This window comes from Centroberyx affinis, unplaced genomic scaffold (assembly GCF_046629955.1).
Source record: "Centroberyx affinis isolate AG114_WGS23_722 - 3 ecotype Tasmania unplaced genomic scaffold, CSIRO-AGI_Caff_v1 ptg004114l_1, whole genome shotgun sequence".
Taxonomy (NCBI): Eukaryota; Metazoa; Chordata; class Actinopteri; order Beryciformes; family Berycidae; genus Centroberyx; species Centroberyx affinis.
Window position 1 is genome coordinate 535994 of NW_027281890.1, and position 27719 is coordinate 563712.

A 27719-nucleotide genomic window follows, 5' to 3' on the forward strand; every position below is an offset into this window, starting at 1 on the left:
CAAGTGCACTAGGGGCTGGGGTTGAGAGGTATACGTGACAGGAGCAAGTCAAACCACGTTGTCTTAAAACTCCACCTATTACCGAAGTGTTTGGCGAGCCACTAAAATCAACAAATCGTGCGTTGGTTTCCACTGTTGCTCACTTGTACTTGAGCCTACTTTGTCCAATTAGGCTACTCAAATAAAACTTTGTTATTGCCAAAGTTTTGGTAGCCCTGAAGGCTATATTGAATTTCTCATAGGAATATCATATGACTATAAATATGTTGTGAAAAGGAACTTGTAGTTGTAGTTCCTTGAGTACAGATTTCTCATTAAGTATATCCTTTATTTTCACCCCGTTCCCATTTAAGTATTATTCCGTTCCCCAAAAGGGTTTATTTTGAAATGTATAACCGGAAATTCTATTTTTTCATTCTGGCTGGCTTGACACTGTTGCTCCCTTGTGATTCATGTTTTGTTAGCTAATCTAGCTAGCAGATGTCGATTGGTTGCACTTATTTCCAGATGAATATGTTTGGTAAGGCTTTAGCGTTAATTTATGTCATTTATTGGTGATCATAGCTAGCTAGTTAAAGAGTAACAAGCTGTGTAATTTCCAAGGCGTTCATGATGAATCAACTGCAGTGCTACCTAGCTAGCTAACGTTTGCTAACATTTGCTAGCTTGCTAACTAGAGCTTTTTGAGAAGCCTGCAAGACCCGCCTTGAAATTGATATAGTCCTTTTTCATAGTGCATTGTCAGCTGGAAACATATTAGGTTGGCTTGTTATTTTACTACATAGTATTCTGATTTACGTGAAATTGTTTAATATCATGGGATAAAGTTAACATTTGTTTCACCAGTGCCGATTTTGATGGCTTAACGTTAGCTTACGTTTACGCCAAGGCCCGTGTTGCTGGGCCGATACGTTAACTAGTTACCTACCGTCTACGCTAGCTAATATACACATTGTACATTACATTAGACAAATCGGATCAAATTATGCATAATGGTGAAAATATCCCTGGAAGTTGAATTGTCTGAGCACCCACTACCAAGCCAAAGCTATATAATTACTTGACCTCTGTCTGGCAATGCAAGCGACATACCAGGTGATGTCAATGAGGAATAGTGTTGTTATTGCGACGCTAGCTGTATTTTGTAACTAGTCCTACTGATCATAAGTGGATTCCTCAGAGAAAAGGGATGAATTTTGTTTGACCTTGTCTCAAACGAAGCTTGAGCTCACTAAAGTATAACTGAACTCAATTCCTCTTTAATTTGTAGTTAGCTAGCTATCCAGCAGGCTGAGAAGCATCCAAGCTCTATTTCAGAGGCTTCATGTGGGCAAATAGTGTTTGTGTCCAGTTTACCATGTCGTATGCATCTTTGCTTGTCTGTGACATTAGACATGTGTGGGCTATAGTCAGCTCTTTCTCTCTCTCTTCTGGTGTTGCAGCATAAACGGTTCAAACTTGGGCCACGCCACTCCTAGTAAGAGGGGAGGATGGCACATCAACATACCCCACCTCAGCTGTCCCCAGGGACAGACTTCCTGGAAGCAGATAATGATTCCGACAGGGACTCCGGGGTTGGAGATGATGCAGGAGAGGATGCTGACAGTTGCCATGGAAGCACAATAACACAAGAGGAGAAAGATGACAAAGAAGAAAGCAGTGGGGAAGAGGAAGATTTTACCATTTTTGTTGCTTTTCAAGGAAACATGGAAGATGAGGACTTCACAGAAAAACTTGACACTATCCTTAGTGGGATACCAAGCATGCTTGATATGGGTTAGTTTTATTTTGTTTAATTGAACCCTCGTTTATGCAGCAAAAAAGTCAACAGCTCACAGGCTCTTTTTCAGCAACATCCTGCTTCACTTCCATATAGTTACACACATTCACAAATGGGAGCTGCCCAGTACAACCACAGTCTTCTGCTGGTGGCCACTGAGCAGCGCCTTAGTGTTAATATAGGAGATGTTAACAGACTACACTTGTTCTCAGCACACTTGAACACATGTATATTTGAAACATGCACATTCTATGGCCTTATATGTCCCAACCACAGTTCTTTTTGTGCCATTCTTTTACCCCCATCTTTCAACAATCCTTTATAGCTAATAATGTCTTTCCCTTATCTTCTTTCCATTCTCTATACAATCTCTCTTTGTAAATGCCTTTCATACCCATCCATTCTCCCTCTTGTAGGCTCAGAGAGGTTGCAGCCACAGCACGTAGAGCCATGGAACAGTGTACGTGTTACCTTCAACATTCCCCGGGACGCTGCTGAGCGGCTCAGACTGTTGGCCCAGAACAACCAGCAGCAGCTCAGAGACCTGGGGATTCTCTCTGTGCAGATAGAAGGTACGGCACGGCCTTGGGGAAGCTCAAAATCCCTGTCCTTTAAAAATGGGCCGCAGGAGTCAATGCATTTTTTGTCTGTGGCACTTGAAAATAACGGGCACAAACTGGACCTCTTCTAATAAATTGTTACTGATGTTCACTGTGTTCAGGGGAAGGGGCCATCAATGTGGCCATGGGACCAAATAGAGGACAAGAGGTCAGAGTGAATGGACCAATTGGAGCACCTGGCCAGATGAGAATGGATGTGGGCTTTCCAGGTCAGCCTGGTCCAGGTATGGGTTTACTGAATAAGTTACACTTGGTCATGTATCTGTAAAGGTGGCCTGAAACTGTGAAACTGACTGAAACTGTGATTGGATTTAAAAAAGTTGTTTTTTGACAGCTGTTATAGAGGTGCATGCAGTATGTCGTGCATGCAAGAAAACAAATCTAGATTGTCTCTCAAGCTTGTAAATTTCTTACATGAGTGCATGAATGCACACAATGTGTAATGCTTAGTAGGTTATAGTAGGTTATAGCAAATCATTTTCTTTTGCCTACAATCAGTTGTTTTCACTTTGAAGCTTGTGTCATTTTCCATACGACAATACTCATTTGCAAGGATGAATAATTTTGAGCACATCATTTTGCATGACAAAGTATTCATTTTAAAATGGTTTCCACTGTTTTGGAATGTCCGTATATGAGAGAGAGAGAAGATTTGTGCTAATTCATTCTTAGTTATTTGACTGTTTACACATATTAATAAAAGGTACACATATTTCCATCAGGAGGGGTCAGGATGGCCAACCCATCGATGGTTCCCCCTGGTCCTAGCATGGCAGGTCAGGCTATGGTCCCAGGCAGCAGTGGACAGATGCACCCCCGAGTTCCGAGACCATCTCCACAGACAGGTTTGGGTCATTTCTCCCTTGTCAAGTTAGACTTATGTGGGTGTTTTGAATATGATCTTACTTGCTAAGTTAAGTAAAAAAAACTGCATCTTGCTCTCTTCCCAGATGTGATGGACCCAATGATGTCAGGTATGTCAGTTCAGCAGCAACAACAACTTCAGCACCAACAGGCTGGCCCCCATGGCTCGGGCCCCATGCCCCCCCAAGCTGCCCATCACATGCAGGCTCTGCAGGCCGGGAGGCAGCTCAACCCTGCCGCACTGCAGCAGCTCCAACAACAGCATCACCAACAGCAACAGGCCCAGCAGCAAGCTCAGCTCTCCCAGCTCGGACCCAGACCTCCGTTCAACCCATCAGGCCAGATGGCTGTGCCTCCTGGCTGGAACCAACTGCCCTCTGGGGTCCTCCAGCCTCCAGCTGCCCAAGGAGGCCCTGCCTGGAGGAAGCCCCCACCCCAAGCCCAAATGGGTCAACGCCCACCTTCCCTTGCCACAGTTCAGACTCCTAGCCACCCTCCACCTCCTTACCCATTTGGCAGCCAGCAGGCTGGACAGGTATTCAATGCCATGGGACAGGGACAATTACAGCAGCAGCAGCAGCCAGGAATGGGTCAGTTTGCAGCTCCCCAGCCTAAAGGCCCTCAGGCTGGGCCTGGTGGTGTAGCAGGACCACCCAGACCCCCTCCACCACTTCCACCAACCTCTGGACCGCAGGGCAACCTCACCGCCAAGTCCCCTGGTTCCTCCTCATCTCCTTTCCAGCAGGGTTCACCTGGAACTCCACCCATGATGGCCCAGCGACCTACAACCCCACAGGGTTTCCCCCAGGGTGTGGGCTCCCCAGGAAGAGCAGCCCTTGGACAACAGGGTAACATGCAACAAGGATTTATGGGAATGCCCCAGCATGGGCAGCCAGGGGCCCAAGTGCATCCAGGTGGGTAACCCCTTCTCCCCAAACACAAATGCCCACAGAAGAATTAGCTTTTGTGTTGGTATTGTGTAAAAGGCTGTACTAGGTTAAAAGTATACTACATTTGTTTTAGGACATTGGCAACGATTGTTCCAAAAATGTTGCATTTTGTTGTCTACACGAGATGGTAAATTGAATCAATACTGATTACAGGCATGCCTAAGCGTCCCATGGGCTTTCCTAATATGCCAGGAAACCAGAACTTTGTCCAAGGTCAGGTGAGTGCGAGTGCTCCAGGAACCCCTGGTGGAGGAGCCAGTCAGCAGCTACAGAGCAGCCAAGCGATGACTCACACAGGTAAAATGACTATCACATAATGATGATCCAATGGTTGTTCTCACTATGGATGAGGAGACACGGGCAAGTTTTGGTGGTGGTGGAGGGAGTAAAATGGTGTTGAATGACCATAACCTAGATACATATGAAACCACTTATCTGTCTATATATATGTAATAAACCAGGAATAAGTACTGTAAAACAGTATTTCCTCTATATTCAAAAACTAGACTCCATTGCTAGAGAAAGTTAAATGCTGTAAATAATGTAGCTTTATGTTCTTTCACAACACAAAAGTGTAGTGTAAAGTGTAGGTCCAATGCTTAGAATTGGCACATTTAGTAGAAAGATATAGATATAGTAGAAAGAAAATGAATAGAACAAGTGTTGTCAGCTTTGATTAAATATTTAACTGCTTATTCTCTGTTGTGCACCACATTTTTTGGCAACTAGTAAAAATGGTTAAACTAATTTTTCCTGTCATTTTCACATTAGGAGCTCAGCCATCAGCGTCCACGCCAAACACATTGCAGGGTCCACCCCATGCCCAGCCTAATGTTATGGGTGTCCAAAGTGGCATGGCAGGTCAGCCCCCTGGTACAACCGCTGGGCCTAATATGGGCCAGCCACAGCCTGGCCTCCAGACCCAGATGATGGGCCTCCAGCATCAGGCCCAGCCCGTGTCCTCCTCCCCCAGCCAGATGGTTCAAGGCCAGGGTGGAGGTCAGACTGTCCTCTCCAGGCCCCTCAGTCAAGGGCAGAGAGGAGGGATGACCCCACCCAAGCAGATGATGCCTCAACAAGGCCAGGGGGTGATGCATGGGCAGGGTCAGATGGTTGGAGGCCAAGGGCACCAGGCCATGCTCCTACAACAGCAACAGCAGCAGCAACAACAGCAACAAAACTCCATGATGGAACAAATGGTTGCTAACCAGATGCAAGGCAACAAGCAGGCATTTGGGGGCAAGGTTCCAGCTGGGGTCATGCCAGGCCAGATGATGCGTGGCCCTTCTCCAAACGTTCCAGGTAACATGGTTCAGTTCCAGGCCCAGGTCGGTCCACAGCAGCAGATGACCCCACAACAGCAGCAGCAGATGGCTCAACTCCAACAGCAGCAGTTACAGCAACAACAACAGCACCAGTTACAACAGCAACAACTACAGCAGCAACAACAGCAACAACAGCAACACCAACAGATGAGCCAGCAGCAGCCCCAGCAGGTTCCTATGGCTGGGAATCCTAACCAAGCTATGGGCATGCATGGTCAGCAGATGAGGCTCCCTGCTGGTCATCCTCTGGTCCAACAACAGTTACAACAGCAGCAGCTACAGCAGCAGCAGAAACAGCAGCAACAGGCCATATTGCAACAGCAGCAGCAGCAACAGGCAGCTCAACAACACCCGCATCCTTTGGGCGACCCCAGTGGTGGGACAGGGGATATGGGGGTCCAACAGATGCTCCCTGATATGCAGGCGCAGCAGCAGCAAGGCATGATGGGGGGCCCTCAGCACATGCAGGTGGGCAATGGCCACTTCGCAGGCCACGGCATGAACTTTAACTCGCAGTTCCCAGGTCAGATGCAGATGGGGGGACCTTGTGGACAGCCAGGTGGCTTTCCTGTCAACAAGGATGTAACACTCACTAGCCCACTGCTTGTCAACCTGCTGCAGAGTGATATCTCAGCCAGCCAGTTTGGGCCAGGAGGAAAGCAGGGAGCAGGAGGGGGCAACCAGGCCAAACCCAAAAAGAAGAAACCCCCACGAAAGAAGAAGCCTAAAGTGGGAGAGGGACAACAGCAAGTAGAGGGACTTGGGTAATGATTAGTAATTATTATGGTTTACTTTATTACTTGCTGTTTTGGCAATAGCAATTGAAGTAACCTGAATCAATGTTGTTATCATCAATTCTTTGTCAATGTGATCCTATTATAACTGCCTTCTACAGGGGTCTAGATGTGGCTGCTGGTCTGGAGGACTCTGAATTGCCAAGTCTGGGTGGAGAGCAGAGTGTGGGCTTAGACAACTCAGGCCCCAAACTCCCTGAATTTGCCAACAGGCCTGCAGGTAAAAGATGTCATTTAATACATCTGGGCAGTTATTTTATCAAACTTGCATTCAGTTGCTTATTCTCGAGTAGTAATGATTTTCTTTTCTTCTGATTATATAATTTTTTGTTTTCAAAATTCTTGCATATTCATTTTGAATATCTGTGGTGCTCTTACACTTTCCCTAGGCTTCCCTGGCCAACCTGGAGACCAGAGAGTATTGCAGCAGGTACCTATGCAGTTTATGCAGCAGCAGCAACAACATCAGCAGCAGCAGCAACAACAACAACAACAACAACAACAACAACAACAAATGCAACACATGCAACAACAGCAGATACAGCAACAGCAAATGCAGCAGCAGCAGCAGCAACAACTGCAACAACAAATGCAGCAGCAGCAAATGCAACAGCAGCAACAATTACAACAGCAACAGCAGATGCAGCAACAGCAGCAGATGCAACAGATGCAGATGCAGGGGCTCCAAAATGCTCAAGGTCAGCAGGGGATGACAGGGCCTCAGACTCCAGGTCAAGGCCCGCCTCAGATGCATCCTCACCAGCTGCAGCAGCAGCAACAACAGCAGCAGCAGCAGCAAGCTCAACAACCACACCTGCAACAGCAGGTGACATTGTTAATTACCAATGCTGACAGTGTTTTATACTTAACAAAATACTTTCCCATTTTCCTATTGATACTCATGCATGTTTGTGCCCATTTTATTATATTTTAGCAACAGCAGCAGATGATGATGATGCTGAAGATGCAGCAGGAACAGGCTAAGAATCGCATGTCCATCCCTCCAGGAGGGCAACTGCCCCCTAGGGGCATGGTCAACCCATCAGAGGCACAGAGACTGCCGGTCTCCCAGCAAGGCAATATGCCTGTTATGATCAGCCTCCAGGGACATGGAGGAGTCCCGCCCTCACCTGACAAAGCCAGAGGGATGCCCCTCATGGTCAACCCACAGGTGAGGGCCAAGTGCTAAAGCATATGCAAAGACAAAAAACATTATATTGACATTCACATCTTTTGATTTGTAATGTTTAAATTTTACTTGTGAATGCAATGACATGTACTTTCTTTGGGACATACTGTACATCATTTATATTCTTCCTCTGCTCCAGCTTGCAGGAGCAACGCGGAGAATGTCCCATCCTGATGTAGGACAGGGTTCCCAGGGTACGGGATCTGAAGAGGCCCCTGCAGGCGCCCACACCATGCAGGACAGGCCTGGAGGCCCAGAAATGGGAGTGCAGTCTGGAAATGGGGCCCAACAGATGATGGCCAATCAGGGTGCCAACAGTCACATGATGAAACAGGGCCCTGGTCCATCAACCATGCCCCAGCACCCTGGAGCCAGTCCCCAGCAGCAGCTACCCACTCAGCCTCAACAAGGAGGCCCCATGCCTGGCCTTCATTTCCCCAATGTCCCCACCACCTCACAGAGTTCCAGGCCCAAAACCCCCAACCGAGCCAGCCCCAGGCCGTACCACCATCCCCTCACCCCGACTAATCGTCCACCTAGCACTGAGCCCTCGGAGATAAACCTCTCCCCTGAGAGGCTAAATGCCTCCATTGCAGGGCTGTTTCCTCCCAAAATCAACATTCCTCTGCCTCCCAGGCAGCCCAACCTTAGCAGGGGTTTTGACCAGCAGGGTCTTAACCCCACAACTCTGAAAGCCATTGGGCAGGCCCCTCCTAGCTTAACTCTACCAGGCAACAACAACAATGGCAGTGGTGGTGGAAATAACACTAACAACGGCCAGCAGCCTTTCTCCACTGGCAGTGGAACAGCAGGTGCGGGTGGTAAACAGGACAAACAGTCTGGAGGGCAGGGTAAGAGGGCGAGTCCCAGCAATAGTCGGCGGTCTAGTCCAGCCTCTAGTCGCAAGTCAGCCACTCCAAGTCCAGGAAGGCAGAAGGGGACAAAGATAGCCCTCAACTGCCCTCCCCACCAGCAGCAGATGGTCAACCCTCAGGGGCAGACCATGATGCTAAGCCCTGCCTCAATACCCCCCAGTCCAGTATCTATGCCCTCACAAGTGAGTGTGGGCATGGAGGCACAGCAGACCCAGAGCCCCTTCCATGGCATGCAGGGTAATCCTGCTGAGGGAATCAGGGATGGTCAGGGAATGATGGCAGCGGAGCAGCGACAGATTCCTCATCCCCAACCCCAGCCTTTGAGGGAGTTTTCAGCTCCTAGAATGGCAAGTCCTCGTGTCCCCACGCCTCAGGAGGCTAAGCCTGGTTTGGAAATGCAGGCTGGGACAGTTGAGAGGCAGCTGACACACCCAGCACCTCTGCAGGACTCTGAGGCGTTACCTCCTGTAAGGGAGGCTCCAACCTCCCTCAACCAGTTACTGGATAACACGGGTAACCCCAACATGCCTCACCGGCCTCTACAGAATGCTTCTGCAAGGGATGTTGTGGGGAAGGAGAGCCCTAAGCCTGCTTTGGATCCAGAGAGACCACTCCCCAATAATTCCCAGAGCTCAGACATGCCAGGTCCTATTGTTGCTTCTGCTGCTATGAATGAACCAGAAGCAAAACCCAAGCCCACTATCCCAATCCCCACCAGCAGTCCTAGCTTGCAGCCTACTGCGATTCCCAACATGCACCCCAGCACTAACATGAACCCCAGTACTACCCCAAGCCTTAACCCAAACCCCATCTCCAGTCCAAGTGTCATCCCCACTCCAAATGTAAACCCGACACCCACCCTCAACCCTAACACTAATGCCACCCTCAGTGTAAGCCCCAACCCAGTCACTTCCAGTCAGAGTAGTCCTGCACCAACTGTCAGTACAAGTTCTAACTCCAGCTCTGCCGTCAACTCTAAACCAAGCCCCAGTCCTAAACCTGTGACCAGCGTTCACTCAGTCATACAGATCCCTGCCTCATCCAGCACCATTTCCCCCAACCAGATCACTGTGTTTGTCACCTCTAACCCCATCACCTCTGCCTCCACCCCCCAGGCACCCCCATCCATGGTCTCCACCATGGTGGCTGTCCCCAACAAGAACATCAGGCCTCAGGATGTCCGACAGCAAACCCCAATCTCCCGGCCCCCTCAGTTCATCACCACCACCCCTGTATTTATCAACCCCATTTTCCAGGTCCCTAGTGCGTCTGTTGCTCCCAATACCACAATGGTGTCGCAGTCAGTCACCATGGTGGGGCCTATCCAAGTGTCCACTACAAACATCCAGCTCTCTCCTGCCCCAGGCTCCACGCAGCCCTCAGGGGCCAATATGACCAGCACTCAGCCTGCCAGAACAGTTGTTGGGCAGGTCCAGATAGCCGCAAATATGTCCTCAGCAACCCCAGCTGGTACTCTCCCTGCTCCTCAGCAGATCAACCCAGGGACTCTCAAAACTGAAAACCTAGGTGAGGTAGTCCCTTCCCAGAAGTCTAGTCCCCCAGTCAGTCAGCTGTCTCCCCATCCAAGCCCGTCGGCAACGTCATCTCCTTTTCAGCCACCCCTGGCTTCCCCTCCTCCCTGCTCTAGTCCTGGAGCTGCAGCCACCATCCGAAAGAGCCCCATGTCCCCAGCCTCTTCTGCCCAGGTTAAAAGTAAGCCTATGCAGGCTGCTGTACCTGTTTCTAGCACAGCTGACTCCCAGCAGAGCCCTGAAGACAGGCCTCCACAGCCAGGGCCTGGCACTGCTGCCATGCCTCTACAGGTCTCCCTTCATCCTCCTGCCAGCCCTGTCGTTCAGATCGAAGCACCAGCACCCCAGACTGCTGCAGCTCCAAAAATCATGACTCCACCTCCGGTCTCCTCTCCAACCCCAGCTCCTGTCCAAGTTGCTGTCCCTGCTCAGATTGCTTCCCAGGCTCCAACTCCTGCCCCAGCTTCAGTCTCAAGCCCAGCCAAGACTGCAACCGCTCAAGCTCCTGCTGTTACTGTTGTTGCTACTACCACCGTTGCATCTTCTGCTACCTCGCTGTCTCCCCTCGCTCCTGCACAAAGTCCAGTACCATCCATTGTTCCCACTGCTGCCGTCCCTGGGCCTACTCAAGAGGCTCCCCGAACCACATCCTCCCCAGTTGCTAACCCAAGTGGAGCTCCACCAGCCCAGTCTGACCCCCCAGCTATGGAGCCTCCCATGCAGTCAGCCCCAGCATCTGCTGAAACCACTCAGACAACCCCAGGTAAATATACAGCTGTCAGCTAAAAATTCACTGGCTGTGTTTACATGTACAGAGTAACCCAGCTGCTGACCTTACTCCGGTGAAGGTCTTAATCAGGTTAAGCCATTTACTTGCACCTTTGATACCCTTTGATTCCCAGCGAAAACCAAAAGTGCCAGGAGTAAGATGTTTACATGCCACAGTAACATGTTTAATATCGGATAAATTAGGAAACTTAATCAAGTGTCTCATAACCATTCTAACCAAATTATGACGTTTAAATGCGTCAGTTCAAAACCAAGTTACTCAAGTAGGGTTGAGAACAGAATTCTCTGCATGTACATATACGTATGTTTCTAGTGGAGAAATCGACTGTGTTTTCATATAATCCTTTTCCCCAGCACCCATTCAACCAGAAGTTACTCAGTCACAGGAGCCTGTTGCCAGTGAGAAGACGAGTAAGTGTCATACTTGCTGTTAAAGTTGTTAGCAATGCCATGAGAGAAAGGATCATTTTTGTGATATCTTGTAGTTGAAGCACTAGAACCTGTGTGGCATGGAGCTAACGTTTGTTTGTTCTCTGCAGATGAAGAGGTCTCGACAGTTTCTGAGCAGGGGTAAGACTCTTGATAAATATTTACCACTTGTTCTTATTAATGCTGTATTGCTAATTAACTGTGTATTGCTTCCTGTGCTGGGGTTTAATAAGGTGTACCATACTGTTGATCTCTGAAAAGTTGGCCTAGTCTTAAGATCCATGCTCTTGAAGGAGAAATGCTTAGACATTTCTAACTCTACTGAAACTCAGGGAGTTCATTTGGTTGGCCAAGGGGGCACATGGTGAAAGCAATGAGCCACGTGGCCTCAGCACTTGGTATGTATGCTTGGCATGCAACAATATAAACATACTAATGCATGTCAGAAAATAAAACAAATACTACCTCTTCACAGAAGAACCAAATGCTTCCACTCCACAGACCTTTCATATGCTCATGGCCATGTCTCTTTTCCTGGGGATTGTCATAATATGGTGGGGAAGTGAAACCATGTTTGTTCGGCACCACAGTTTATAGTTTACTGCTGTTTTTCCACTTCTATCACAGATGGGCAAAGAAAAGAAAGACGCCCATCAACTTAGTCCCAAGGTATGTATTTTAACACGTATTTGCGCTGCCAAGACACAAGCAGTGATCATGTCGACAGTTGCGTAGCGGATGCTGTCAGGATGAAGACGGACAGTATCTGTGGTAGACGAGGAAAAACAGCTGAGTCCCGAGTGGTATTCCATCTTTCTCTGAGTAGAGCAGAGTTACTCGCGCCCTTCCATCTTTAGTAACACCATCCATGTGTTCTTCTCCTTCCGTCTTCGTGTTGTGTTTTGTTTTTCTGTCTGGTGCTCCCAGAGTTGCCGTGGAGAAACCCAAGGGGCCGAGCAGACGAAGCTCCCGGGCAGAGAAGGAGGTGGAGGAGGAACCAGTGGCAGACAGCGGGATGAGGAAGAGATCGGCCAGGCCTGGAACCAGTGCTGCTGCAAAAGGTGATTTGCAACAAAAAACTTTGCCTCTACAACAAAGCTATACACTCAAAAGGATGCAATCGCTGCCTTTTCCTTAATACACATGTACTTAACAGAATTTCTCTCTCTTTAACAGAAACTGGAGCCAGCCCCACCCAGGCCAAACGAAGGAAGTCTAAATAGGCCCAACCACAGTTGTGGCAACCTGTGAACTGTACTGTAAATGTTTTTTTTTTTTTTCTTTCTGTGAATCATTTGATATCGGTTTCTCAGTCCCAGATTATGAATTTTCAGTGATGGAAGAAGAAACCATGTACAGATTGTTTTAAAAGAATTATGTTATTGTTTTGTCCCTGCTATTATGTGAGATTGTAGTTAGAATGTGTGCATATGTGTTTGTGTGAATGTGCTTTTTTTTTTTTTTTTTAAATGCTGGATTAATCATGTGAAGAGATAATGGAGCTTGTCATGATTGTATAATTATGTTGTAAAACTGAATTAAATTTTCTACTGCTTTTGTCCTGTGAAATTGTTCGATCTGTTTTATTTCTAGTTGGTTATTTTGTTAGGTTCAGTCACAGCTTGTTAATTCTTTCCAAACCAGTATTGAACTACTAGAAGATTATTGATCAAGTAGTAAGTGTAACTGAGTGTGATGGAAGGTCAGGGCCTTATTTGGATGAGGAGATATTGGGGCACTGACAGGGGATGAAGGGGACATGATGCCCTATGAGTTGGCTACATTTTTTTGCCCTAAATACCATATCTAGATCAGAAGCATCTAGTCTATGAGCCGAATGGAATATTCATTTATGTAATTTGAAAGGAAGAACTGTCCAAATTGCTATATTTGTCTGAGATATATGATATTTTGATATTGGGTCAGGTAGGGACCACGCAGAGCATTTTGTCAGGTTTCACATTGGTTTGAGCATGCGCAGTCACTAAATGTTCGGACTTCAGTGCGCAACGACTCCATTCCACACACAGTCTCATCAAGGTTTCCCCGAGCCTCGCATCCTGAACAGCTGTCTTCTGTACCTGCTTTACAAACAGAAACAACTTGACCATGAGCGGAGATCATGGACATAAAGACTCTCAGGTACCTTTGATCAGTTATTCATGGTTTTGTGTCACAGGTCTTTTATTCCCTGACAATTAGTGACATGGCTGGCGACTATTAATAATGTCATGATATGAAATAACGGACAAGTAAATAAGTTAGTCTATCTATTTGTTATTCCAGTGACAACTTTAATATGTATGCACTCTTTGTAGTATATTGCAGCGACATATGTCTGGAATTTATTTGCATGCCAATTGAAACTTGATCAAATAACCAAGCTACCGGCATTTAGGAAATTGAAATATTAAATGCCTTTGTTTTCTCAATTTTCAGGTCAATTCTGGATCTAAAGCAAGCGGTAGGTGCTCCGATGAGGAATTTTATTCATATTATATTGGCTTTCCACTCGGAATCGTGACCTGTCTACTGTTAGTTTTTAAAGGACAGAAATGGCGTCCCAGAGACTAAGTCCCTTCTCCTCCACTCTCTTGCGGCTATTGTTCAAAAAGAGGGTCTCAAATTTACACTTGCGCCCCTCGGTATTTTAATCTGAAGGGAAATTCCGAAAGCGCCCGGCATCGTGTTTATTATGCATGCTTTAGGTTTGTGATATGCCTGTGCAATTACACCAAATTTTGGAGCCGAAAGTGGCAGAATTGGGGTTGAGGACTTAGTCTCTGCGCCATTTTCTTTTTCTCTATCTAACAGCCAGGGCGCCGATCAGTGAGGGAACTGTCTGCCGTGATATGGAGGCGAAAGCTGGGCGCTTATCGCCTCTCCCAGCCCATATCTCTGCCCCTCCAGCAACTGTAAACCGGTTACATCTTATTCCTGGAGACATTTTTCTGCGTTGCCTGTTGGAAATCTTGAAATTTTAGTTTTAAACTTAAAGTGATGGAGAAGAAAGTTGCACTACATTATTAAAACCATATGCCTGGAGCTGTCATTTTTGCACAAATCATAGACCCACATAGGATTGTCCATGACTCTTGCAAAGTTGAGAGCACTTTTTCTTGGAAAATTAATTTCCTGCCTAGTCTGATGGAGAGAAAAGCAACCCATGGGGATTGTTTTGATTGATAACTGGATGTGTGTTATTGTTTCCTATGACAATAGCAGATCCTACCCGTTATTAAACTGCCATGACAACGGGGCGCCACGAGGTGATGATCAAGCCTAGTCGGGTCTTCCCCACACAGGATTTCTATAGGCAGGGAACACAATAGTAGGATGACACTGAAAAATCAAAGTTAACTTTTGATCAGTATTGGATGAGGCTGGACTAATTACTACTACTTATACTACTGATACTACTTATTTTCCTATATATTTCCCTCTATTTTCATTTAAAGAAGTCAGGTCACTAAATCAAAAGTTGAACGCTAATAATATATAGTAATCCTATCATAAATGTTAGAGGAATATTATACAAATACATTGTATGTATTCAAATAGGCTACTATACAGCAAGACTGCAAGTCTCTATAGGAATAATGGGAATATTATAGGAATATTACAGTGGTGCAACCGTAGCAAATAGGCTACCATAAAGTCACTATTGAGAACAGCACACACTGTAAGTTCCTAAAGGAATATTACAGTGATTTTGTCAGGGAAATGGCACCTGCATTACCCCTCGATCATGCAGGTCTTGTGGAGGTTCAGCCCCAAGGGATTGTGGGTCAGCAGTAGCAAGTGTGTGTGTTGGGCGTGATGGCACTGAGGACACTGAGGGCATCTGCTATGTTTGGTTGTGATAATATAGAATATAGATAAGCCACGTTCGTTTCTTCAGAGCAAGCTTACATCTCTGCCCTCCCCCGCTGCCTCCCCTGCTCTGGCCTCACTATCTTCCCAGCCCTCCCCTTCCCTGCTGTCGGCTTACCATTCAATACAGGGAAGTTCATTTTAATTTTTTTTATTTGAAGAGTAGCTTATTGTGTATATCGTGGTGCATCAGAAGAATCAATAGTAGAGTCAAGTGTGCGTCTGCGATATTATTGGACATCCAAATAGTATAGGATGCTTTTTCTTCTCTTTCACCTCATGTTTGTACACAACATCCTACCTCAAAATACACTGAAGGGACACCCGAATTTAGCTGTATTTATTTAAGTTCCATACGTAGGTCTTTTTTTTGCTTTTTGAGTGCTAGTAAACGAGTCGATCTCTCCTTTTTTATCACAGACACTCACAAGCATAAAGACAAGCACAAAGACAAGGAACACAGACACAAAGACCACAAGAAAGATAAGGAGCGCGAGAAATCCAAGCACAGCAACAGGTATGATGCCATTCCCCTCTTTTCTTTGTCTTCCTCCTCACTTTTGGTTCACTACCATATAATACGCAAGTTGCTCTTTTCTCTATAGTAGTTTAAGGGTGAATTAGGATGGATTTTATGTCCCATAAAATGACAATTGTTCAGTGTGTCCTCCCAGAATTATATTCTTGGCAGGGTCGAAAAAGCCTCTGAATCAGCATTTAGACCATAGGACCCTAAACGTCTCCATTGAAACCAGTACTTTTGAAATTCTTTTAGGACTAGTAGAAATAGCAGGTTGACCCACCCCACCAGTTAAATGGTAGGGGGAACTCTGGGATGCATTTCTGCCTTTAAAAGAAGAATTTACCTGCACAAGACATTGAACAATTAGATGAACAAAAAAAAAACAAAGCAAAAAAAATAGAATTTCCCTGCAGGCATAACAGACTGATGACATGACTGGCTGATATAGCCCAATATATCAATATATCATGTAATGCTAGCGTGGGTGTCTATTGCAAAAATAATTACAAGTAGAGCTACAACTTAATCAGTATAGCTTGTGAAATAGTTATGGCAAGTGGAAATTGGAACTGCCTGTTTAATCTGAGTCCTAAATTCTACGGCTGTTCAAATGAGTCATTGCTGTGTAGCACCGGAACTATGGGGCACTAAAAGAGCTGAAATGGATGACCATTTCTTGACATATTCAGTCATTAATGTTTTTGTGCATCTTGATTGAGAACAATGACTCGGCATTTTGAGGTAGTTTACTGGTTTATGGCTTGTTAATCAGCATGTGCTAATCCTGACGATGCTCCACAGTGTCTTTACCGGTGTATATATAAGCTGTTTGGTAAAAATTCTCTCATGTACTTTTGATACTCGCTGTCCTAACTGACTCTTTGTTGAGAAAGACGATGACAAAGTTGATGCATTTGGATACAACTCCATAGCTTATACCTCCTGCCAGTGTGAGACATCAAACAAAAATGCAAGCTTTTCAGCAAACATGAAAGACTCACAGAGGAAAATGTTGATCTAATTGACAGTAATAGAACCCTGCCATCTTAAATCAGCAAACATAAGTCACAAGGATTCTCTGAAGTCCTGTTTTATGAATGGCATCTGTGGAGCATTTGTAATTTGAGCCATTGTGGTTTTTGTGGTTTTTTTGTCTTGGATCTGGTAGTGATGCTTATGAGCTGCAGTATGTTAGTAGAGTCATGACTTTGGCAGTTGTTAAATGGCATTTCTCCATCACACTGTCAGTGTTCAATCAAGATTACTTTGTCTATATTGTTGGCCGTTCATGCTTTGTGGCTGGTATCCTTTGTGTCCTGTGTCTGGACCGAGTCTGACCTCTAGGTACTTGACCTCTGACCCCTCCGCTGTGGTTTCTGTGTTCCAGCGAACATAAGGAACACTCTGAGAAGAAACACAGAGACAAAGAGAAAGAGAGGCTGAAGCACAGCGACGGCAGCTCAGACAAGCACAGGGAAAAACACAAGGACAAAGACAAGGACAGAGAGAAGAGGAGAGAGGAGAAGGTTTGTTCGTCTCGCACGGAGCGTCACTCTGAATCTGTGCTCAAAGATTCAAACCGCATTGGCATTTTCCAACTTTTTGTAAATGTCTAGACTGTGTGGGAGGATAGCCTGCCTTCAGCCATCCGACTGAACATTCTTCAAAGGTGTGGTAGGACGTGGAGTATATTTGAATCATCAAAAGCCATAGAGAGCTCTGCTAATATATTCTCTGTTTCTTTCAGATCAAACCGTCCCATGTAGAGAAGCCTAAAAAGGAGAAAGAAAATGGATATGTAAGGTAAACAGTGACCGCGAATGAATTCAGGATAAAGAACATGACTGAATGGTCCATTGAGCAACTGTCATGAAATATAAGTAACTGTTAATGTCTTCAATGTCTGATGCAGAGAGACAAGCCCTCCTGCCATTAAAAGCGAGCCTGAAGAAGACAACGGCTTCTACCCCTCTCCCAAACACAACAAGACCTCCAAGAGAGAATGGGATGACGAGGAGTGCGTATCATTCAAATCAGTCCAAATCCTTATCTTTTGGTTCCATTTCCATCACTTTTGAGGGTTTTTTTTTGGGGTGTCATCAAAAGCCATGTTCTCAGATTCAAGCGGATTATTGATGCATTTCTTTCCAGATTCGAATACAAGCCCAAAAAAGTCAAGACGGAAAATGACAAAAAGGCCAAGAAGAGAAAACAGGAGTATGAAGAAGATGACGACGATGAGGTTCATTATGTTTTCTGTATTCATTTTATGCATACATCCTCAAATTCTCTTGTCTGGCATTTCTAGTCTCTTCTCCAGATTTATATTTTTTCCTCTCCACATGTTGTTTTAGGACATAAAGCCCAAAAAGAAAACAAAAGACAAAAAGGGAACAGAGGGGAAAAAAGGCAAAAAGGAAGAAGAGGAGAAGTGGAAATGGTAAGATAATTGTGGGGACACATAGTTCTTTTCCTGGGGGAGTTACACACCGAGGGTTGTTAGCTGATATAAGCTATTGAGAAACAGATACCAGGATTTTTTTTCTTCCCTCTCATGGGTTATTCTCTTTGTGTGGTTTGGGTGATTAGGTGGGAGGAGGAAAGATACACTGATGGCTCCAAGTGGCGCTTCCTGGAGCATAAGGGTCCTGTGTTCGCCCCTCCATATGAACCCCTGCCTGACAATGTCAAATTTTACTACGACGGTGAGTCTGCCTGTGTAAAAGATTATTCAGAAGATTATTGTGCTATTTTGGGGGTAATAAATAACTGATTTGTGTCTCTTTCTTTTATTTTGTTAGGTAAGGCTATGAAACTGAGCGCTCCTGCTGAGGAGGTAGCCACATTTTTTGCCAAGATGCTGGATCATGAGTACACCACCAAGGACATTTTCAGGAAGAACTTCTTCAAGGACTGGAGGAAGGTGAGGAGAACAGGACACTGCACTATGTGATGTGTGTCAGGTGTGAGGTCACAGGTATTTAAGATGGACATACTTCACATTTTTGCTCTCTGATCCCAGGAAATGACATCAGAGGAGAAGTCAAAGCTCACTGACCTGAACAAGTGCAACTTCAGTGATATGAATGAGTACTTTAAGGCCCAGTCAGAAGCAAAGAAACAGATGTCAAAAGAGGAGAAACAGGTAAGCCTTTAAGTACATATTATTCCCACTGCTATATAACCTAATGGAGTCTGTCTTCATGTTGTATTTTGAGCGTGAATCTTTTCAAACGTTTTCCAGAGAATCAAAGAGGAGAACGAGCGGACCCTGCAGGAGTACGGCTTCTGCATCATGGACAACCACAAGGAGAGGATCGGCAACTTCCGCATCGAGCCGCCGGGCCTCTTCAGAGGACGAGGGGACCACCCGAAGATGGGCATGCTGAAACGCCGCATCAGACCGGAAGACATCATCATCAACTGTAGCAAGTGGGTCGTCATCATCACCCTCACTGCAATGAATTCTCCCCATGCCTTTTTTTAGCATTTACAGGCACAACACAAAACATGTCAAAAATCAGATGTCAATGTTATGTGTAGTTCTGTGTCCTTACCACAAGGAGGCCCTGTCTAACCATTGCACAACATTGACATGTAGGTCAGATTATGTGAGAGTGCACAGTGAGTGGATGAAACTGTCATCCTGAGGATAGGATGTGAACTTGTGCGCCCGTGAAAACAGAATTACATGGGTGTTTATGGGAGCTACACTACCTGGACACGCATTTTTTTTTATTTTTACTATTTTTCACATTTTAGGATAATAGTAAAGACATCAAAACTATGAAATAACACAAGCTGAATTATGCAGTGACTAAAAAAGTGTTAAACAAATCAAAACTATCTTATTTTTTTGATTCTTTAAAGTAGCCACCCTTTGCCTTGATGGAAAGGCAAAGGCTTTGGAAAGAAATTCATACATAGGATCTACTTCACGATTTATATTTGTCTAAGAAACAAATTTCAAGCATTTAAGCATAAGCATGTAGATCAAAATGGCTTTAAGAGAATGAAAAACATAGTACATTAAATAAGTTGTGTCCAAAACTTTTGACTGGTAGTGTATATGTTCCTGATGTCATTTGTTTACTTTAACTGCCTGGACCTGTTGCAATCCGGTGTGTGTGTGTGTGTGTGTGTGTGTGTGTGTGTGTTCCACCCCATTCTTGCCCCACTACCCCTTTTCCACACACACCCCACCTCGCTGTTCTGTTTCTCAGTCCCTCTCTCCCTCCCTCCCTCCCTCCCTCTCCTTGCTGTGTTTCTGTCCCACTCCTGGTCTCCCTCTTCTCCCCCCTTATCTCCCCCCTTCATCTTCTGGCTGCCATGTTGTGATTGCTGCATTTATTTATAGTAGCCTGGAATAATTTTCTTTTTATCACTGTCCTTCCTTGCCTTAGCTTCCGTATGTGTTTGTGTGTGTGTGTCTGTGTGTCTGTGTGTCTGTGTGTGAGTTTTTTGGAAGGCTAATCTGTAGCATTCACTTGCCATTACATAGACCCTAGCAGAAGAATGTATGTGCTGCATGTGGCATGTACGGTATGGCGGGCCTATCCTTTACACACACACACACACACATGCACTTACACACATGCCGGCACTGTGTCAAAGGTAGTCTTCCTGTCAGAGTACACTGTGTGTGTGGAAACAATAACACAACCCCGAGAGGACAAGCTGGCCTCCACATACTAGTTATCAATGGGTTTTGTTTTACTGGGACATTTCTCTGTCCTCTATTGTGTAATAGCTGCTGTGTTTCCCGTATAATGTTAATATTTGGGCGGCCCACCAAGTAACAGCTGCCCAAGAAATTTTTGTTTTAGTTTCATTTCAGGTGCTGCAATGAGCCATTTCTCAACAATGTAGTTATAAAAAAAAGAAGATTTAATTCTGTTAAGCACTGAAAGCATGTTAGTGAACTTCATCTTCAACTGCATCTGCACTCATCTGAATAGAGAGACAAAGTTAGAAACGTAGTCTAAACATACTTCGACTCCCCTCCCTCCCAAAGAAGACTGCCAACTTGTGGGAAGTACTGACTAGAGTCTCACTAAGTCCACCTCCTTTTCTGTAGAGACTCCAAGCACCCCAAACCTCCCCCAGGCACGCGATGGAAGGAGGTTCGCCATGACAACAAGGTGACCTGGCTGGTGTCCTGGACAGAGAACATCCAGGGGTCCATCAAGTACATCATGTTGAACCCTAGCTCCAGGATCAAGGTGCCTGTGACCTCTCACCTTTTGCCTCCAGCCTCACTTCCAGTCCTGTCTTGATCCTAATCTTAATCCTAACACTTGTCTCAGTTGAAAATTTTAGCATTTACCCCTTGAACACATCATAATCTGTCTCTCTCCCTCTCGACCAAACAATAATAATCTACCAAATCAATACAGACTAACAATTTAACATTTCTGTGTGTGTGTGTGTGTGTAGGGGGAGAAAGACTGGCAGAAGTATGAGACTGCCCGGCGGTTGAAGAAGTGTGTGGACCGCCTCCGCGCCCAGTACCGAGATGATTGGAAGTCAAAAGAGATGAGGATCAGACAGAGAGCTGTGGCGCTATACTTCATAGACAAGGTGAGGAGACATACAGTAATATTAGTATTATTGCATAGTCATTACATATTAAAGAATAAGATTAAAGAACATTCTGACGGTGTTAAGATTGTAGATAAGGAGTGATTTTACTGGTGTTATAGAGAGTGAAATGTATCATCAGAATATGGTTTCCCTGCATTCTGTCATTTTGCTCTCCAGTTAATGAAACGCTGAAAATTAAACGTTTTTTATCTCACTGTGGACCCCCTAGGATCATTTCAAGGACCCCTAAGGGTTCCCACACCCCACTTTGAGAACTACTGGTATAGATAGAACAAAGTTTAAGAAATAAACGGCTATAGCTGCTTTATTCTCGATGATGATCAAGATGTGTGGTGCGCCCCCTGCAGCTGGCGCTGAGGGCGGGTAACGAGAAGGAGGAGGGCGAGACGGCGGACACAGTCGGCTGCTGCTCGCTGAGGGTGGAGCACATCAAACTGTACCCCAAGATGGATGACCAGGAGTACGTGGTGGAGTTTGACTTCCTGGGAAAGGACTCCATCCGCTACTACAACAAGATCCCCGTGGAAAAGAGGGTGAGAGAGAGAGAGAGAGAGAGAGAGGACAAGAAGACAAGGGAGGGAGGGAGGGAGAGAAAGAATTAGGGTTAGATTGATTATGGTGTCTGGATTCCCGTTTTATGAGGGTGGTGTTAGGTGAGAATTTGGCTGATATGTGGGTTTAGTGTTAATGAGGTTGTAAGACGTTGCTATGCAGAATTGTGTGTGTGTATGTGTGTGTGTGTGTGTGCGTGTGTTATAGGGAGGATGTTTGCACAGACAGGTGATCCAGGCCCTAAAGGCTTTCCGTCAGCTCTGCCTCAGGGGGTGGTCTGTTTCCTGCTATTACTGGCTCACACACACACACACACACACACACACACACACACACACACACACACACACACATTCAAACACACACAGGACACATCTTCCATTTTCCCTCACACACTCTTCAACACATAACTAGGCATTGTGTATTTTGCCGCACTTGCTCTCTCTCTGCATCCCCACATACACATATACACAAAAAAACACACACTAGCCTGTAACAAAACCACCTGTGCTTGTCATCCTACACAGGAACAAGATAGCACCCCCATCTGGCAGAAATCTGGTGGTGCATCTATGAGCACCATCAGACCACCAAGTACATTCAAGTGTTAAATGTAGATGCTGAATGAATCTTTGCTGTCTTCGTATCAGGTTTTCAAGAATCTTCAGTTGTTCCTGGAGAACAAGCAGCCTGAAGACGACCTCTTCGACAGACTCAACGTAAGAAACACACACATGAATATCTGCCTCCAGGGCTTCGCTCCAAGTAACTTGATTAAATCTTTAAAAAAAACTGGATGATGTTAATCTAATCGCTCTCTTTCGTATCACTCTTCCTCCTCTGCCATGCCCGCCTGTCCCCTCTTTCCCTCCTGTCTCTCCTGCAGACTTCTATTCTGAATAAGCATTTACAGGAGCTGATGGACGGCCTGACAGCCAAGGTCTTCCGTACCTACAATGCCTCCATCACCCTGCAGCAGCAGCTCAAGGAACTTACCTGCCGTAAGTGACAGCAGCCGCAGTCAGGCGTACGCACAGCTCTCCAGAATGACAGCCTTCACATCACATAGTTTCTAAGCACAGCCAAACACCATGATGTAGTGATGTAGTGTAGAAGCACAGGGTTCCTACTTCCTACCCAGGTCATGAATGTCTGCGAATGTCTGGGAAATTAATTTGCTCCTTTCCAGGTCTTCAAAGTTTGGGAATTGCACAAAAAATGTCTCAAAAAGTCTGTAGAAATCTTGTTTTTTGGTCCTGATACACAATTTAACAACAGGTTATATAATTGTAAACCCACTGTCATTTCACATAATGTTACACTTCACATTTTACATACATGTGATGTTGTTGTGAGGAATAATCTAATCAGCCCAGTAAAACAAAACCCAATCATAATCAGCAATGAGTGATAGGCCTTGTTAACAGTCATATTGCACAACCACTATTAGCATACATCATATTCAACACAAAACAAAATCATAAAATCCAGTCAAGAAATTCATGTCTGGAAAAATTAAGGAATTTTGAAGTGGAAAATGTAGTGTAGCATGTTCAAAAGTATCAGTCGGAAGGGAGCAAAATGTTTATTGCCATGCATCATTAGATGCTGCAAGATTTGGGTAGATACTTCTTCAAACTTACATTCCTCTTTTTTTTTCCTTCCTAAATCGTTCTTGTCCTCGTTGGATTTCTCTGTGGGTCTCCAGCGGACGACGGCATCCCGGCTAAGATCCTGTCATACAACCGAGCCAACCGGGCGGTGGCCATCCTCTGTAACCACCAGAGAGCTCCGCCCAAAACCTTTGAGAAGTCCATGCAAAACCTTCAGACCAAGGTAAACTCTCTCTCCGCTTTTCTTCATCTTCCTCTTTTTATTGACTGTACTGTAGTACCTCCACAAACTGATGTCATTGTGACCCCAACTGCAACCCTAACTGCGTTTCCAGTCAGGAAATGAATTGTCTTGGGGCCCTTTTGGATTTTTTTTTCATCGTGCAATATGCAATTATTCCCCCTCTACACGATCACAGATAGAGGTTCATTCAGTGTGTGACTGTGGTGATTGCAGATCGATGAGAAACAGAAGCAACTGTCTACAGCCAGGAAGCAGCTGAAGACTGCCAAGGCTGATCACAAGGCTTCTCACGATGACAAGAGCAAAAAGTAAGAACAGCAGAGCGCTGCTAACCACCACTAGAGACCGTCTGTCACAGTTTACCCATACCTAAAATTCTCCCCTCGTTTGTGTCTGTCTCTCTCTCTGCATCTCTCTCTCTCTGTCTCTCTCTCTCTCTCTCTCTCTCTGTGTCAGGGCTGTGGAGGTGAAGCGTAAGGCCGTCCAGAGGATAGAGGAGCAGCTGATGAAGCTGCAGATGCAGGCCACAGACAGAGAGGAGAACAAGCAGATTGCTCTGGGCACCTCCAAGCTCAACTACCTGGATCCACGCATCTCTGTCGCATGGTATTTGTGTATTTATTTTCCTTTATTCAGTGTCATGTTGCCACACAGGTGTCGGTAAAGTGAAAAAAGACAGTGACTTTAAATGAGTAAACCACCTACTGTTTAATAGGCTGTTCTTTCTGTGTGTGTGTGTGAGTGTGTGAGTGTGTGGGGGTGGGTGGGTGTGTGTGTGTGGGGGGGGGGTACAGATCTACCTTGGTGACAGAAAGACAGGAAATGCTCTTGCATTGTGGGAAAAGGAGCAGCACAAGCAAAAAAGCTAACGGCTGCAGAAGGAAAATAAGAGGAAGAAAAGTGTGTGAGCGTGAGGAACAATAGGGTTTGTTTCTGCAAGCCAGGGAGCGTCCCCACACAGCACTCCTTCCTCCATGTGGGAAGGCAATGAGGAGATGTCTGCAGCTGAATGGAGGGCCAGGCCGCAGAAAAGGGGAACAGCGGTCCGCCCTCCCTAACCCATGCCCCACAGCTATTTATGGAGAGCCTCCTCCTCAAGCACAATGGATACAGGAATGCTCTGTGTTTTGCCTGGTTGCAAGGCGTCAGGGATGGGGTCCCCCCTTTGTAGGGTGGTGCATGGGAACCTGGTGCACACTGTAGTTGTTTGTGTGTGTGTGTGTGTGTGTGTGTGTGTGTGTGTGTGTGTAACAGAGTTGAAGAAGTTGAATCGGGTTGACTGGTAGCAGAGCCGTCTGTCATACTGCTGTTGTGCACAGCATGTAGTAGATTTGAAAACTGGAAAGAGAATCTGTCCAGGAGGAGTTTATAGTCTTTGCTAGCATAAATGACACCTGCAACATGGTGGCTAATGTGAACATTTGGGGTGGGAAGCTCTATATTATTGCATATATATATAATACTAGCATTCAACACATAAGTAAGGACTTCAGATAGACGTAACAGTTCAAATTCGCTGGCATCCCGGGAACAACACCTACGATTGCTTTAACTTAGAAGGGAAGCTAGTTAGCTACCAGCTAGCTACCTAGGCTAGATTCAAATATGTTAAATATGTCACCTTAAAACCTTTATCCCTCTGGATTTTTGAGATGCTTTAGTTTCTAATGTGTTTTTCAGTGTGGAATCTGTGAAATAAAAATGTTTGTCTGCTTCCAGACGTTTGTATGATGTGTGTCTTGGTACACATCAGTAACTGTGCTGTACTTGTTCTTCTGGGTAGAAGATTCCCAATCAAAGTGTGGAATAAGATCAAAGGGCCGCTGTGGGAATAAAAGTCCATGTTTGAGCCAAGCGCTCCAGCTGTGGTCAGTGTTGTGATATTTGGAGTAAAGTTAGGGCAGAGGAGTGTTTGAAGATGTTGATTAATTATATTCCTTTTATTAAAAAAAATACTAGCTATACTATAATTCAAGCATGTGGTTTTTGAATTGGCTTGATTTGGTAGTGCAGGCAGATGAAGGAACACTACCAGTCAAATGTTTCGACAAACCTCACTGAATGTACTATGTTTTTCATTCTCTTAAAGCCATTTTGATCTAAAGGCTTATGTTTAAATGCTTGAAATGTGTTTCTTAGACAAATATAAATAGTGAAGTTGATGCCTATGGTTGAATTTCTTTCCAAAGCCTTTTGCCTTTCCATCAAGGCAAAGGGTGGCTACTTTAAAAAATCTAAAATATAAGATACTTTTTTGTTTAACACTTTTTTTGGTCACTGCATAATTCCATTTGTGTTATTTCACAGTTTTGATGTCTTTACTATTATTCTAAAATGTGGAAAATAGTAAAAATAAAGAGGTGTGGTGTGTCAAAACTTTTGACTGGCAGTGTGGGTTTGAGAGCGGAAAGAGACTCACTTTGAGAGGAAGTGCTTGGCGTGCAAGTGACACCCGTAACATGACTTTAAACATTAGTATAAGTTCAGTGTATATGAGATGTCTCTGAAGATAATGGATTGTGAGAGGAAGAGAGAGAGAGGTTTTTTTTTTTTGTAGAGAGAGTGAAAGTTCCCCCCCTCACTGACGCATCTTCTCTCCTCTCCAGGTGCAAGAAGTGGGGCATTCCCATCGAGAAGATCTACAACAAAACCCAGCGGGAGAAGTTCGCCTGGGCGATCGACATGGCCGACGACGACTACGAGTTTTAAAACGCTACTGTTAACCGTTTTCCCTTTTCTACCCATGCCTTTGATTGTAGAGATGGTTTGTAGTTAATGTCAATGATTCCACTGTGTGGTTAATGCAGGGGTGTGAGGGAGGAAGGAAAGACTTTGTTTGGGGCCGTGACAGCTCATTAATAATTGTGCTGTATATATAGATCGATTGTGGATATAGGAAATTAATTCCAAGCAATTGACCAAGCTGCCAAAGGGCATCTCACTACAAAAATTTACAGTAGTATGTATGTAGCTGCAGCTATCTGCCCATAAATCAAACTACTATGAACACGTTAGTATTATCTTCTGTCTGTGATGACTGTACTGAAATTTTTAAGCCATCAGATTTATTGAAAAATTCTATATTCTAATAGAATAATGAATTAATAAATCATCCGATTTTCCACTCTTTATCAAGAAGTTAAATGGACAAGAGTGTTTGTGTGAGAGACTGTGAAAAACAACATGAGAGAGATAATGATAATGAATTTCAATTTGTGGGAAAATGGTGTGAAAGATCGATAAAACAGCAATGACAACGTGAAGAATAGAAACCCTAGCACTATGCTTATATAATTATTAGCACACAGAATGTTGTCTTTTTTCCATTTAGTTTGATTTTGCTGTTTATTTCAGGGATGTACATATTTTTTGTCATTTTTCAGTACCTTATTCAGTGTTTTATAAAATGTGTGCTGTATGCATTGTCAGCAAAAGGCTCTCTTTGTGTTTATATGCAACTTGTGTGTGTGTGTGTGTGTGTATGTGTGTGTGTCAGTTTTCACATTTTTTCAAAGAACAAGAAATAACATTCCTCTTGGTTACTTGAAACGGCTATTATTATTACAGCTTATGTTTTGGTGTGAGAGCTACAAAAGACTGTTCTTCCAAAAAGAAAAAGTAATGTGAGAGGGATGTGGGTTTTGCCAAAAAGATCACAGAAATCCATCAGATTTAGTGTGTTGCTTTTTTGTATCGCTGTGAGTAAGCAAAAAGTGTCCTCTTTGAATTGATTTTTAAATGTGAATTGATAGTCTTAACTTTTGTCATTAATATCTGTTGCCATATGATCATTTAACACACAACTCCTGTTTGGTTGAATGCTTATTGTTTTGGGCTTTGTAGTTTTTAGAATAAAACATCAACCTTGTCCTTTTGTCCTTGCTTTGTTTTTGTTTTTTTTCTGCTCTTCTTTATATTTTCTCTTTCAGGGTGAAGGGTCGTCTTATTTAATGAATAATGAATTTATGAGTGACATGAACTGTGAGAACAGCAAGACTAAGCATTCAAGTTGTCAGATGGAAAGCAGGGGAAGCTTGTGTGTGTGTGTGTCTGTGTGAGAAAGAGAGAAAGCTGCTGCCCTAAGTATACAAAGAGAAACATAATCCTGTCAGATAATTAACAGTGTGTGTGTGTGTGTGTGTGTGTGTGTGTGGGGGGGGGGG

At 44.8% G+C, this 27719-nt stretch overlaps 2 protein-coding genes across 6 annotated transcripts; both read left to right on the forward strand.

Annotated features, from left to right (window-relative positions):
• Positions 1 to 424: 424 nt before the first annotated feature.
• Positions 425 to 12710, forward strand: ncoa6 (nuclear receptor coactivator 6). Of its 2 annotated transcripts, XM_071542496.1 has the most exons (17): positions 425 to 520; positions 1443 to 1776; positions 2197 to 2352; positions 2502 to 2624; positions 3123 to 3245; positions 3351 to 4178; positions 4368 to 4511; positions 4986 to 6303; positions 6435 to 6553; positions 6723 to 7159; positions 7268 to 7504; positions 7662 to 10692; positions 11073 to 11129; positions 11258 to 11288; positions 11775 to 11816; positions 12075 to 12208; positions 12324 to 12710. In XM_071542496.1, exons 2-17 carry the CDS (start codon positions 1491 to 1493, stop codon positions 12368 to 12370), a joined length of 7113 nt encoding a protein of 2370 aa, XP_071398597.1. In that variant the 5' UTR covers positions 425 to 520; positions 1443 to 1490; the 3' UTR covers positions 12371 to 12710. The 2 variants fall into 2 exon arrangements, with proteins under 2 accessions (XP_071398597.1, XP_071398598.1); XM_071542497.1 differs by lacking the exon at positions 11775 to 11816.
• A 471-nt stretch (positions 12711 to 13181) lies between these two features.
• top1b (DNA topoisomerase Ib) lies at positions 13182 to 27386 on the forward strand. Of its 4 annotated transcripts, none has more exons than XM_071542489.1 (21): positions 13182 to 13289; positions 13587 to 13611; positions 15441 to 15537; positions 16931 to 17091; positions 17310 to 17341; positions 17460 to 17560; positions 17695 to 17785; positions 17898 to 17983; positions 18133 to 18248; positions 18345 to 18466; positions 18566 to 18688; positions 18788 to 18975; positions 20621 to 20765; positions 20980 to 21123; positions 21495 to 21680; positions 22350 to 22418; positions 22586 to 22700; positions 23408 to 23535; positions 23770 to 23864; positions 24013 to 24162; positions 26163 to 27386. In XM_071542489.1, exons 1-21 carry the CDS (start codon positions 13257 to 13259, stop codon positions 26263 to 26265), a joined length of 2310 nt encoding a protein of 769 aa, XP_071398590.1. In that variant the 5' UTR covers positions 13182 to 13256; the 3' UTR covers positions 26266 to 27386. The 4 variants fall into 4 exon arrangements, with proteins under 4 accessions (XP_071398590.1, XP_071398589.1, XP_071398591.1 ...); XM_071542488.1 differs by having other exon boundaries at positions 16931 to 17069; positions 17291 to 17346; positions 17456 to 17560; XM_071542490.1 differs by having other exon boundaries at positions 16931 to 17069; positions 17315 to 17341.
• Positions 27387 to 27719: the final 333 nt, after the last annotated feature.